At 33.7% G+C, this 15,544-nt stretch overlaps 1 protein-coding gene across 1 annotated transcript in view; it reads right to left on the bottom strand.

The window, feature by feature from the left end:
* LOC140438575 (protein Skeletor, isoforms B/C) overlaps positions 1–15,544 on the bottom strand; it is a 111,961-nt gene that overhangs the window by 60,360 nt on the left and 36,057 nt on the right. Inside the window, exon 3 of the mRNA XM_072528238.1 lies at positions 9,037–9,148. Within this exon, the coding sequence (XP_072384339.1) occupies positions 9,037–9,148 (112 nt within the window). The remainder of the gene's footprint in view (positions 1–9,036; positions 9,149–15,544) is intronic.

Raw genomic sequence — 15,544 nt, 5'->3', positions numbered from 1 at the left:
ATTGGGTAGAATACTGCGAAAGCCTAAATTCAAAAACACAAATCAGTGAAGTGTGGAAGAAAGTAAACACTTTTAAAAACCGCAAACAGTCCAACAAGATTCCAATAGATCCAGAATCCAGCTGGCTAGATGAATTTCATAAGAAAATATCTCCACAGTGGGTACCTTCACAACATTTTCCAGAATACAGCGAAACAGTGTCAAGAGATAGGTTTGGCTTAGAAGAACCATTTAAAATGTGGGAGTTAGAGCGAGTACTTAGTCAACAAAATAGCAGTGCTCCAGGTAAAGACAATATTTCATATTCCATGATATACCATATTCCTCACCACTATAAAATATCATTATTAAATATTTTTAATGACATTTGGAATGATACGTCACAAATTCCAGACAGCTGGAAGGAATATATTCTAATACCTATTAAAAAACCTGGTAAGCCAGAAAATTGCAGTAGATCATATAGACCAATATCCTTAGCCTCTTGCTTCCTAAAGACGTTAGAAAGGTTAATAAAAAATAGAATTGAACATTGGTTAGAGCAAGAACATATTCTCCCAAAATCTCAGTATGGATTTCGAAAATCAAAATCAACCCAAGATGCCATAACTGCCTTAGTCTCATCCATACTAATAAACTTTACTGATAATATGTATACTATGGCTGCTTTTCTTGATGTCTCCTCTGCATTCGATACCGTTAACTTGGACATTATGCATAAAAAGCTATTAGACATCGGCTTCCCCATCACCATAGCTAGTTTTCTGAGGACATTGTACACTAATAGATCAACTTTTTTAAAAATCAACCATTCCATCTCTCCACCACGTCTTACGAATATAGGACTTCCACAGGGTAGCATATTAAGCCCAATACTATTTATTTTATATAATATGGATATAGAAAATTGTATTAATAGCCCAACAAAAATTATCCAATATGCTGATGATGTAGTAGTTTACACAGCCCACAAATCATTGGATATATGTAAAAATAATTTTGATCTCTCAATTAAAGCTGTTCTTAATCACTATGAAAATATTGGTTTAGATATATCAGAATCTAAAACTGAAATTTGTATTTTCTCTAGAAAACATCAAATTCCACAAGGGCATCTGGAAGTAGGTCAAATTCAGTTCCCTATTAAAAATTGTATAAAATATCTCGGTACTTATTTAGACAGAAAACTCCTATGGAAGGATCAAATTCATCATGTCATAAAAAAGTCTGAAAATGCAATGAACATTCTAAGAGCCTTTTGTAGAACTAACTGGGGCGCTGATCCAAATGTAGCACTTTTATTTTACCGTACTATGATTCGTCCCATTTTCGATTACAGTTGTCATTTATATGGAACTGCCGCAAACACACATTTAAATAAATTAGAAATACAAAAAAATAAATGCCTTCGGCTTTGTCTTGGATATTTGAATTCTACACCTGTTAATATAATGGAAGTTGAGGCGATAGAACCACCTCTGAAATTTCGACGGGAGTTTTTAAGTGATAAATTCATTACTAGAGCCATAGGGAAAAATACTAACTATCTACAGGATATTCATATTTTATCAATTTTAGATCTAACTCATAAATATTGGACAAAGAAAAAATGTTCTCTTCTGGTAAATAGTTACCTGAGGATATCTCAATACCGACATACTTTCTATACGTATGAAAATCAAGTTTCACCTATGTATTCCCATATATTAGAAGAGCTTTTTTCAAAACATATTAATACCTTTTTTATGGACAGTAATTTAGATCCAGTCGCTTTTCAATCATTTACACGGCATAAATGGCCAAACTATCAGTTTTACTTTACAGACGGATCTAAAGTACAAAACAAAGTAGGATGTGCATTAATTAATGTTCAAAGTGGATTTAAAAAATTATTGAAATTGCCAGCTGAATCATCGATATACACTGCTGAAATGACAGCGATTCTTCTTGCATTAAGGCATATACATAGTAACGAACCCTACAGCTGCATAATATTTACAGACAGTAAGAGTGTCGTCGACAGACTAACAAACGTACATAGGTCCAAACAACTAAATCATATAGAACTAGAAATTATGACTATTTACAATAAAATTACAAATTTAGGGAAAAGCATTATTATATCATGGATAAAGGGACACGCGGGCATTAAGGGCAATGAAATAGCAGATAGCCTAGCCAAATCTGCCCTAGACATAGGCGAAGAAGCTCCCTTGAACTTACTCCCCTTTTCAGACATTGATATAATTAGTAAACAGCATCAAAAAGAAAAATGGCAAACATATTATCGAAACACGAGAACTGGAAATAATTACAAACAAATGCAGCCTGAAATACCCATAAAAAGATGGTTTCATACTCTATCAAATCGCCATTTCATAAGGGTTATAAACAGATTAAGATCTAATCATGCTCTTACCCCCCTTCATATGTACAAGTTGGGTCTCGCGGAGTCACCTAATTGCAAGTGTGGAAAAGAAGGTAACTTATTACATATTTTTCTTGAATGTTCCCACGAATCAGTAAACATAAACAAATTTTATGATAATCTTATTATATTAAAAATTCCACTTCCCGTCTACCTGAACAATTTGATTTTCTCTAGAGATATCAATATATTAAAAATGATTTACGAACATATCAAAAACTGTAAATATAAATTGTAGCTTAAAACTAACTTATATTTAAGTAAATATTGTATTATAGCAAAAAAAAAAAAAAAAAAAAAAAAAAAAAAAAAAAAAATTAAATATAAAAAAAAAAAATTAAAATAAAAAAAAAAAAAAAAATCATAAAGAAATAAAAAAAAAAAAAAAAAAATCATAAAGAAATAAAAAAAAAAAAAAAAAAAAAAGATGTAAACCTCCGAGATGTTGAATCGGGTTATGTCTTAGCGCAGGAAAAAAAAAAAAAAAAAAAAAAAAATTAAAAAAGAAAAAAAAAAAGAATTATTACTAATTACTAATTACTAATTATTAATTGTTAATTGCTAATTATTACTAATTGCACGTTAGATTGTACGGATGATTATATGTTCTCTCCTCTAATTGTAAAAAATTCCTCTGATTGTAAAAATTGTTTGTCTTTAAATTTGTCTGGCTAATTGGCTTGGCCAAGGCCATCAAACTGAATAAAAAAAAAAAAAAAAAAAAACGGTAATTGGATTTTCCAAGCTATCGGAAATTCTGATGTTCTTCGAACTCATATTTGACTCAGATGAAGGCGTTGGTCGCAATATGAAGATTCTATAGACCATTTATTGTTTACACTAGGTGGCTAAAGTTCAATTTCTAGATCTGCTAGTTGATAATTTAATGATAATGATTGTAAGTAAGCTGCTACTCTGATGTTTGTAATTTTTTGCTTGCCAGTCTTTTGTCCCCCATCCTATAGAATTCTCAAGACTGACTCATTGTCCGTCAATGTGAGATTTTGAATCTCTGATCCTACTAGTGTATTCTTAGTTTATGACCTGTCATGGTATTTAATGATATTTAAAACGCCATGCTTATATGTTTGCTAGTTTTGCAATGGCCCATGCTGTGTATTTCATTATGACTTTAGTATCCATCATAGAGGCATTTTCGTATTCGCTAATTATGGATACACCCGATGGGGAACTAGTATTTCCGCACCATGGTATTAGTCGTACTAATTAAACAATTCAGTTACCAGCTCACTTGAAAACTTAGATGTTAATCGGTAAGATAGTTTCGAAACAAATTCAGATTTCTGCTTTAATCAGAACCTCCTATAAATGCAAGGTATAACAGACGTTGATAAAGATGTTAATAGAGACATGGGGAATCTAAAATTTGCATTTTACGACATGTCTATCAACTAAGCATCACCAAGCTAAACGTTGAATTAAAAGAATGCTTAAAAATGAACTATTTTGGACATCTATATTTTATTATATTTATATTTGTATTAATTATAATTTCTTGTTTAGGTTCTTTCTGATGTCAAAGGTTGTTGTTAATTATGATCGGTATTTTATTGTTCGAGTGTAGCTCGAAATGAAAAGACTTTTCGACTAAGAAAATAAATTAATGAACTAATAAAAAGAAAACACAGTCAGAAGGAAACATGGACAGACTAGTTTCGATCCCTATTTGCTAAATGTGACGATAATGAACCACCAAAATCAGAGGGAACGGCAGACGAAGAAATAAATATTGAGGAGGAAGCGGTAAAGGAAGCATTAAGGAAATTAAAAAACAGAAAATTACCAAGAGAGGACAGAATACCGAACGAACTCCTAAAGTACGGAGGACCAAATCTGACCAAACAACTACTAAAACTAATCCAAAAAATAATATAACAAAACAGAATTCCTCAAGAATGGAGATCAAGCATCCTAATATCTCTCTTCAAAAAGAGAGTCAAATGAGACCCGGAAAATTACAGAGCAATTAATTTATTAAACACTAAAATTAACAACCAAAGTGATAACAAATAAACTGAGTGGAATTATAACACTAGCAGAAGAACAACAAGGTTTTAGGTCATGCACCGACGCTTTATTTATAATGAGGCAAATACAAGAGAAATTATTTGAATATAACAAACCGGCATATCTATGTTTCGTCGACCTAAACCACATTAAAAAAACAGGCCGCGTCATGTCTACATAAAAAGAAGAATAGTGTACAAGATCCGAACAGAGATACTATTCCTACATCAATATTCAAAAAAGATGATTTGCTTGGGTATAAAAATAATCTTGCCAATCCCACTACAGTACACTTGGAAGCCACTACTTCTTTAAATGTCCAATACTCAGTAACTATTCCTTCCTTAACCATAGTACAATAAGAAGACATAGGCCTACATCTTCAGTAGAACTACAACCAAATGCGAGTCCTGTTATTGCCACTGGAAATCAAGAAGACTTCTTCTTCTTCTTCTTCAGCCTTAAGTAATCCAACTTTTGACATAGGCCTCCCCCAAATCAATCCAGTGTCTTCTATTTTGCGCCACTTGCTTCCAGTTGTGTCCTCCGATCTTCCTAATATCATCAACCCATCTCATTTGTGGTCTTTCTCTGCTTCTCTTTCCTAACCATGGCCTCCACTGTTGTATTTCGTGGTTTCATCTCTTATCCTTCAGTCGGGCATGGTGTCCTGCGAAGCTCCATTTTAATTTGGCAGCATGTTCTCCTTCGTCTTTTACTTTGGTTTTGCTTCTATCAAATCCATTTGTTTGTTTTTTTGTCTATAAGTCTCACCCCGAGCATTGATCTTTCCATCGCTCTTTGAGCTTTTACTATTTTATCCATATTGGACTTGGTAAGTGTCCACGTCTGTAAACCATACGTGAGTATAGGGAGGATACACTGATCGTAAATTCTGGTTTTCAAATACTGTTCTATTTTAGTGCTTTTCAAGATCCAACTCAGTTTTCCAAATCCTGCCCACGCTAACCTTATTCTTCTGATAATTTCGGCAGTTAGATATTCTTTGTTAATGTTTATTATCTGTTCCAGGTAGATGTATTCGCTTACTGTTTCTAAATTTATGTCGTTCAATGTTATTTCTGGAATGTTCGGTGTATTTGTCATTATTTTTCTTTTTTCCAAGTTCATCTTAAGACCTACTTTTTCTAAAGCTTGAAATAGTAGGGTTATCATGGTCTGTAGTTCTTCGGAACTTGTAGCAAATATTACAATGTCATCAGCGTATCTTAAATGACTCAGTTTTCTTCCATTAACATTTACTCCCTTATTTGCCCAGTTAATGTTTTTGAACACGTCTTCAAGTCCAAGTGTGAATAGCTTTGGTGAGATAACATCTCCCTGGCGAACTCCTCTGTTGATTGGTATAGCTTTGGTTTTCGCATCAATTTGTATTTTCATTGTAGCTTTCTTGTAAATATTGTGTATGAGCATTCTGTATCGGGAGTCTATCCTGCAGTTGTTCATAGCTCTCTCTATTGCCCAAAGTTCTATGGAGTCGAATGCCTTTTCATAATCAACGAAGCCAATATATAAGTGCAAGTGATATTCATTGGCTTTCTCTATTAGAGTTCTGACTGTAAGAAGATGATCCGCTGTACTGTAACCTTTTCGGAATTCTGCCTGCTCTACCGGTTGATATCTATCTAGCTTCGACGTTAAACTGTTAGTTATTACTCTCATAAACAATTTGTACATTTGGGTCAGCAGGGAGATTGGCCTATAGTTCTTGAGATCTCCCCTGTCTCCCTTTCTGAAGAGAAGTATTGTCAAGAAGACTACAATTATTTAAATGAAGGCAACGAGCATCCCATACTTCTTCAGATACGGTACAATCAGATGTTTCGAACGCTTTAATCCTGACAGAACAGCCAGAAACTTCTATCTCTACTTTTGCAATGGTTAAAAGAACAGAAGGTAGTTCTGCAAACGTAGTTTAAGTAGAAAAAGAAAGCCCTGTCTCGCCAATTGGACCTTTTTTACAAATACGTAAATCATTTGAGGAATTGTTAGAAATGATGAAAAAAAAAAGATACAAGACCACAGAATTCATGAAAAAACGAAAAAGACTGCTCACTAACTATGAAATTATCACCTGCAAAGATTACCTAATAAAAAGAGAACAAAAGGAGAAAGAAAAATGACAGAAATTGAAAAAAAAAAATATGAAAAGAAAGGCCATACCGAAAGCGAAACGAAGTATGCCTACACTAATCTTTTTAAAACACAAGAAAAAGAACAGTTTTGATTGAATATCATAAAGTAGTGATGGTGTTGATTTGCAAGATATTGTAGAAGAAAATGAAAGAGATTTAGATAGCGAGAAGAAATTTGAAATGTTTTGTAATAATATTGATGAACAGACCTGTGAAAATTTTCAGCAACTAGGCCTTAACCAAATTGTCAAAAAAGTTGATGAATGTGTAATCTTTAAGTATGAAGAAGAGAATTTTCCAGGAAAAATCTTAAGCTTTACAGATGACCAGGTTGAAATTTCATCGATGCAGAAATCTTTGAAGTCTTGGAAGTGGCCAGATAAAGTAGATATTGGAAAATACGATTGGGATGTGTTATTGGTGCAATTGAAGAACCAAAAATTACATCTAAAAGAGGGTTTTTTCATGTGAAAGAATTGCAGCATTTGTGGGACATTATATGAGATTATAAACGCTTCTTTACTAAACTGGTTTTTTCAATTTGCAGTTTCTGTTTCATGAAGAATTTTGTTTAGGAATATATTAGGATATTAATTTTGATTTTTCCGTTTTAATAAACTCTTTAAATGTAAGTTTATAAACTCTTTAATGTAATGGCATTAAATTCAAGTTGTTGGCTGCAAACTGTGTATAATTTGTTCATAAACCATCTCTCTTATACGAGACGATACCCTTACACTGAGTCTGGTTTCAAATCCGTTCAATTTACATTATTGTTTGAGGTTTTTTTGAAAAGTGTAAAGATATGCTATCAGGCCCAAATAGCCCAGAATGATTTCTATCAGCTCTTATGAGATTTTAGGCTGGCTGCTCCAGTTACCCCTGTTAATTGAGATAACTGGACCCACCGTACGTACAATTTTATTATTTATTTTATTATTACTGTAATACTTTCAATCAAATTAAGGTTCCATACATTTAAATTGTATTAAATAAAGGTCATTTTTTTATACAAATAGTTTAAAATTTACTTATATTTTGATCATTAGGTAACTAAAAATCTAAGCCGAACACAGATTTGTTGTAAAATCATAATCGAATTATCCCACCTTACCCTACCTGTTTTTTACTTCCAGTTTTAATGTTTAGACAGCGAAATAATTATTAAAAATTAATAAAACCGGCGTGTAATGAAATATTTGTGCTGTAAACCAGCTGGAAATATTCGAGTAACCTATAATCACTTGTTCTGTTTGAATTCAATTATGTACCTGTTACTTAGTTTCAGTTTTATTGTTTAGACAACAAAATAATTAATAAAACCGGCGTGTAAGGCAATGTTTGTGCTATAAACCGGCTGGAAATATTCGAGTAAACTATAAAATCTTGATCTACCTGAATTCAATTGCATAAAACAATCACAATATCGGCCCGACAAGTCAAAAAGTTTTTATACGTATGTACCTGTTACTTAGTTCCAGTTTTAATATTTAGACAGCGAAATAATTAATAAAAATTAATAAAAGCAGCGTGTAATAAAATAATTGTACTATAAACCGTTGGCACTTCATTTTTGTTGTTGCTTAAAATGGTAATTGGATTTTTCAAGCTATCGGAAGTTCTGATGTTCTTCGAACTCATATTTGACTCAGATGAAGGCGTTGGTCGCAATATGAAGATTCTATAGACCATTTATTGTTTACACTAGGTAGTCAAAGTTCAATTTCTAGATCTGCTAGTTGGTGATTTGATGATAATGATTGTAAGTAAGCCGCTACTGTGATGTTTGTAATTTTTTGCTTACCAGTCTTTTGTCCCCCATCCTATAGAATTCTCAAGACTGACTCATTGTCCGTCAATGTGAGATTTTGAATCTCTGATCCTACTAGTGTATTCTTAGTTTATGACCTGTCATGGTATTTAATGATATTTAAAACGCCATGCTTATATGTTTGCTAGTTTTGCAATGGCCCATGCTGTGTATTTCATTATGACTTTAGTATCCATCATAGAGGCATTTTCGTATTCGCTAATTATGGATACACCCGATAGGGAACTAGTATCTCCGCACCATGGTATTAGTCGTAATAATTAACAAATTCAGTTACCAGCTCACTTGAATACTTAGATTTTAATATTTGAGTTACAATAATTGAAATAGTTAACAATCTTCATATCTAAGGCTGGTAATAATTCAAGCTGTATATAAACTATGATGGCTCTATATACCTAATATTGGGATACACAGATCTAAAGATATACTATTCAAGCAGAAAACCCATTAAATAGGATCTTATTTCGCAGTGCTGCATATCTCAATACATTTTAAATAACTGGCTTTTTCTTTCTGTCGAATCCGCTCACAAAATTCAAATTTCAATGCATTTAAACTATTCAGTAAATATTATATCAAAAATCACTTACCGTGAACCGTCTACACCAGACAGACAGCCATCGGATATCCCTAATTCTTTTTCCCATTGGCAGCCGGAGGATTATGTCAGTGTTGTTGTAAGCCCGTAATACTGGTGGATCCCTGAAACAAAGCCGTATAATAACTCTCTGCTGCAGATAAAAACACTCAACACTCTACACGATTCGCTCTGTTTTCCAGTTTGTGCGGATTTCGAGGTACATGGGGAAGAATTGATTGCTACTCCTGATTTAACAAAGAACCGTGGAAAAACTACTTTAAAAGATACTGCCGTTTATCTTCCGTAGAGTTTATTTTCATTAAATTTGATGAAAAGAGACAAGGCGTATATGGGAGGGTCTTCTTGTTGTAACAAAAAAGCAAAAGGTTTTAAGATATTTCAGAAACGACTTCGAATTATATTATCAGTATTACTAATTAATTAAAATTAATTTTTAATCAAAATTAAAAAATATTGGTATTGAAGATAACAACTACCGAGACGTTTTTGGAAAAATATTCTTCTTAGGTATGGCTGATAGATATGGTTTTCTTAGATCTGACTACACCTTTCAGTTTGTCAAAATTACTTTTCTTTACATATTTAAGTAAAGCGGTCTTACTCCATCTAAGGAGTTCCCTTCTTCTACTTCTTCTTCTTTAAGTGCCCTGTCCGTTGCGAACGTTGGCTATCAGCATGGCAATTTTGATCTTGTTTGCGGCGCTTCTGAATAGTTCGACCAATGTGAGCCCGAACCACTTCCGCAGATTTTGGAGCCACGAGTGTCTTCCCTTGCCTGGCCCTCGCTTACTGTCTACTTTCCCCTGGACAATCAATTGCAGTAGACAGTACTTATCGTGTCTCAATATGTGGCCTAGATATTCAAGCTTTCTTTGTTTGATTGTGCTCACCATTTCTTTCTCCTTTCCGATTCTTTGGAGTACCTCTATGTTGGTGACATGTTCGGTCCAGGATATACGTGAGCGTCTCTGTCAGCGTCCAGGCCTCCATACCATATAGTAAGATCAGAAAATGTAGCATTTAACTAGACGTAGTTTTAGGGGAAGAGACAAATCCTTGCTTATGAGGAGCTTTTTCATATTGTTAAATGCTGCTCTAGCTCGTTCTACTCTCCCCTTAATTTCTGCGACCTGTTCCCATTTTGCATTTACGTTGGTGCCAAGGTACACATAAGATTCTTTATAAGGAGATCACTTATCGCTGATATATAGAGCAATAAAAGGATTGAGAACTGTAAAGATCCTTTCCGTCTTGTGAAACTCCAAGTGACCTGATATGCTGCAATATCTCCCATAAATTTTCTGACGCATCTGGAGCTCTACCGATTTTTGCACAGTCTCATAAAGAATATACAAAAAGTTCACTAATATTCACTGTTTCTTTAACCTTTTTAAAATGGACCTTTAATATCATTCAATTCAGAGATGCGGAGGAGTGAAGGGGTGCAAAGAAATGTTGGAGAAGTTGGAGAGTTGCAACAGGGCTATTGAAGAAAGAGGTTGTTATAATTTGCATTACCGAAAAGCTTCGCAAAAAAGTGGAGTATTTTTTTATTTTCAATATGTGCTAGTTATGGTGTACGAAAGTGAGTCTTGCACAGATAAAAAAAAGAAAAACAACTAATACATATGGAGGAAGTAAGAATACTGGAATGACAAGGAAATATACAATTAGGAATGATTATATTAGGGAAAGTCTAACGGTAGCACTAATTGATACCAAAATGAGAGAGTGTGGGTTTAGATAGTCCAAGAATATTTATCGTCGAGATTTAATGATCAGAAGATCAAACGAGCTTCTAAAAATCGGAGGAAAAAGTATAACTCTACAGATGACAAAACTTATACAAAAACTATAGAAAAGTGAAAAGAAAATGACATGTGGCGCAGAAGATATAATTTTGAACTATACACAGCATACAATGAACTCGAGGTCATAACATCCATAAAAATCGGACGTCTGCGCTGGATGGGCCATGTTGAACGGATGTTGGAGACTGAAACACCAAAACATAAAATGAGGCAAACACCAGTAAGGAAAAGGTCAAAGGGAAGACCCAAACTTAGATACATGGAACGAGTGAAACAAGATCTTAAAAAACTTAAGATTACCAACTAGAAAAACAAAGCAACGAACAGAACAGAATGGCGGAAAATCCTAGAACAAGCCAGGACTCAGAATGACAAAGGTTCTGTATTAAAATCAAATCTGAAAATTCTTGGTTAACGCGCACCAAGCCAATTCTCGCTTGTATTGTATATTACCACAGGAAAAATTTATTTAAAAATCCTTTATAAAAGGTATAAATTAAATATAATCCTTTTATAAAGGAGTTTAAATAAATTTCAGGAACTTAGTTTCCTTGTGGATCACAGGAAAAATAATTTTACAATAACTATAATTGGATCCAAATGGCAAATTATATTCAAATTTATTCACAGTATTAATAGTAATAAATATATCCATCCTGTTTGCCGATTCCACAACGTATTAAATTTAGCAGAAAGTTATGAAATTTGAGAAGCTATTGTGTTTTTGGAGAAACTTTCCGGCAAGTTAAATACAAACTTTGACGACTGGACTATGAACATAAAGGCAAAAAGGAAAGCATGCAGAGAGCTTTTATTGCATAGCGTCCCTAACCAACTTCACATTCAAAGCTCTTCTGCTCGAAGCTTAATATTCCCAAGTTGCTGTGTCATCAGTTGCGGCGTGATTGTGCGGGATGTTACAAACTTTCAGTACCATTTATTCGAACCAAAATATAATCTGACTTATGATAGCTCTGGCCCTCTTTTATATAAATTATTCGCTGTAGGCAACCAATGAATTTAATTTTAAGAACTTTTAATACACGTGGGTCGAAGACGAAGACGTATTTTCGGATCCACCCACTCTTTAACTAAAGTTTTTTATTGTACAAAGGATGACAATAACAATATATTATCTTCACTAAACAGCAATATTGCTTAAAAGATGTTTTTATACCTTTTAAATTAATATAGTTAGAGGAGTAATAACTTTTTCGCCTAATTTACCATTTGGTTACGTTAGGGAAATATTAACAAACATAATGAATTATAAAAACCGATAAATGTACAGTGGGACCCATTTAGATTGAAAATATCTATGTAAAATATCAAGCGTTTAATAATGGTCTAGTTCAGGATAAAATTTGTAACGATTATTTTGCCTACCACATCGGATATTAGTATGGGGGGTTAAAAATTGGGGACAGAAATTACGGAGCTAGAGATAGGGCAAGCAAAATAAACCAAAATTTTGGCGAACGGCTACTCAGGGTTTATTTGAGAGCTGGGTCGTGGATAAGTAAATGGCAAGGGGGTTGGATTGGGGTAACTACAAAAATTAAACAGAAGAGGTACTTACATGAATCAAACGAGGTACCATATTCCATCATCAGTGCACTAGGTTGCTTTCATCAAGTCCTCGTAGACACATCGTCTGAGGATCAGCAACTTCACGTGGAGTCATACGTCGCCATGTTACCAAATCCACTGGTAACTTTAACATCATTATGTTTAATACCATATAATGTAAACTAAATTTAAACACACAATTTTTAACGGGCTTTTACCCACATATTTAGTGGCTCAATACATGTATACCTAGTGCACTGATGATGGAATATGGATTCCGAAAACGTTTTGTGATATAGCCCAATTGGATTTTTAAATTATATACCTTTTATAAAGGATTTTTAATAAAAAATTTTCTTAAAAGTTCATGTGTTTAGTTTCTTATTTGTCTTGTAATTAAGATATGCCTTTTGTCTTTTGGTTGACATGTATTTCAGGTAAGCTTCTTTTTTTTTCTTTAGATTTTCCTTCACTTTTGTACAAAACCATGAAGTTCTTTGACTTGGCAATGATTTATTTTTATTTATATTTCTTTTACCAAGAACTTTCTTGGCCGAGGCTAAGATTTACGAAGGCTGAAAGGATTATAATAATGTCGATGCTTCACATTATAAAAACAATTTGTTTCTCGATATAAATCAATCAATGCAGAAACGTGTTCATAAGTTTTTATTTTATGACAAAATAGGAAGACAAACACAAACCACATACAGTTAACCAAAGAAAAAAAGAAAAATGAATTTCATCACGTCAACGTCATGCCTAACTGCTGATTGTTATTTGTCTATAGATAATTTTCGACCAATCAAAATTAAAAGTTTGTTAAAACTGGCCTTGAAAAATAGCAGATCATCTATTTTTAGAGGATCTGATCAAATTCGGGATATGACGTCATATGTTGTCAATTTGTTGGTTTGCTCGTACTAATTTGATCGAATGTTTGACCGTATGCCACGGACTTTAGATACTTCCCAATAGATAGTGAGAAATGAAGTCGATTATTTTATAATCAGTAGAAGTTTTCAAAATAACGTATCCTGGTTCCCTGTATGTCCTAGAGCAGACATTGGCTCAGATTAACATCTTCTAATAGAAGACTTAAATTTTAGGGGCATACTAATACGATCTCAGAAAAAAATAAAAAGATATGACATCAAGGATTTGAGACAAAATAACAAGAAGGAATTGGTGTAATTTCATTTCGCAGTGTATCTGGGCTAATGATGTCGAACGTAAAAACAACGATTCTCTGATAACAACTCACTCCGATAGGTAATTTGAAACAGTAATGGTAGTAAGTAGCTTTAAGCCGATTTTTGAAGTCAAGTCAATCCAAAAGTCGCTTGAAGATCATATTTTGCTGTTATCGTAGCACGTTTAAGTTATATTTTATATTTATATTAAAGTATTGCTCATTGCGTAATTGTTTTACATATACAGGGTGAGTTTTTAGTGCGACATCGGTCGATAATTCCATTATGGTAAAGAATATCCAAAGAACTTATTTAGAAACAATTTAGGCAATGATATTATCCATACTTGGAAAATATGTAGAATTCTACAGGGTGATTAATAACTATGTGGTATAGCAAACATACAATTTTTTAAATTGACACCCTATATATTTTTTCAAATTTGTATTCTCATAATTCCTGTTCTTATAGTATTGGGCTTTGCATTGCTGTACAGAGTATTTAACGAGTTAATACCATTTTTATTTTAAAATCTCTATGAAATCAACACCATGTATATATAAAGAAGTAATCCTGCTCCCCAGTCCTAATTCCTTTTGGGATGTGGTGACACCATCAGGCCTTTACAGTTTTTTCACGATTTCTCTCCATCCTTCCCTGTCCTGGGCTAGTTGTTCGGCTTCATGTAACCCTTGGTTAATCAATATTTTCGTTTGATCTACCCAAAGGCTTGGAGATCTTCCCCTAGGTCTCTTTCCTTCAACTCTACCCTCGACTATCAGTTTTTCCATCGTACCTGTTCTTCTAGCAATGTGTCCAAAATACTGCAAATATCTCCGTTGTATTTGTTTAAGCAATCTATCCTTTACTTTAAGTTGTTCTAATATCGATACGTTAGTGCGATGATCAATCCAGGATATTGTTAACATGCGGCGGTATACCCACATTTCAAAAGCGTCTAGTTTATTTTTATCCGCTGTCTTTAAGGTCCACGTTTCGGATGCATATGTGGCTATGGGAAAAATGAGTGCCCTTACCAGCCTTAGTTTTGTGTGTATTGTTATGCTAGAATTTTTCTAAATTTTTACCAGTTTCATTATAGCTGTTCTAGCAATAGTCAACCTTCTACGTATCTCTGTCATACCCTCCGTCATTTGTTATTAGGGGCCCTAGGTATATGAAACTATTTACTACTTCAAAGCCCCCAATTTCTTTATCGTGTTGAAGATTATTCCGAGCTCTGTCTACTATCATAATCTTTGCCTTACTACTATTTAGCTTTAGTCCATATGTTTTGCTTTTCTCCTCCAGACATCTCATTATGTCTTCCATTTCTTCTTGATTTGCCGCGATTATTAAAGTGTCATCAGCATATCTCAAGTTACTGAATTTGTCACCTCCTACTGATATTCCACCCTTCCATCCATCTAGTACCTTTCGCATAATGTGTTCGCTGTAGATATTAAACAGAGTTAGCGAGATTATGCATCCCTGCCTGACACTTGCCTCTGTTCTGAAATGATCGGAATGGGTGTTGTTTATTTTTACTGTGCACTTATTATTTTCATATAGACTTCTGATTAGTTGAATTAAGTGGTGGGGTGTTCCCATTTTCGCTAGTATGGACCATAGCTGCTGCCATTTGTCTTTATCGAAAGCCTTTGTTTAATCCATAAAGCACATAAGCATAGGAGTATTGAATTCACGAGTTTTTTCGATTAGCTGTCTGACATTAAGGATGTGTTCTCTTGTGCCTTTTCCTGGGACAAATCCCGCTTGTTCTTCTGATATCTGAGGCAATAGAAAAGCTTTTAGTCTTTCATGTATTACATGAAGTAGAACCTTGCTTCCATGGGATATTAGGGTTACCGTTCTGTAGTTGCTGTAATCTAGCGGAGTTCCTTTTTTGATTATAGGGATGAAA

Source organism: Diabrotica undecimpunctata, chromosome 4 (assembly GCF_040954645.1).
Source record: "Diabrotica undecimpunctata isolate CICGRU chromosome 4, icDiaUnde3, whole genome shotgun sequence".
Lineage (NCBI taxonomy): Eukaryota > Metazoa > Arthropoda > Insecta > Coleoptera > Chrysomelidae > Diabrotica > Diabrotica undecimpunctata.
This window is presented reverse-complemented; position numbering and strand designations above follow the sequence as displayed.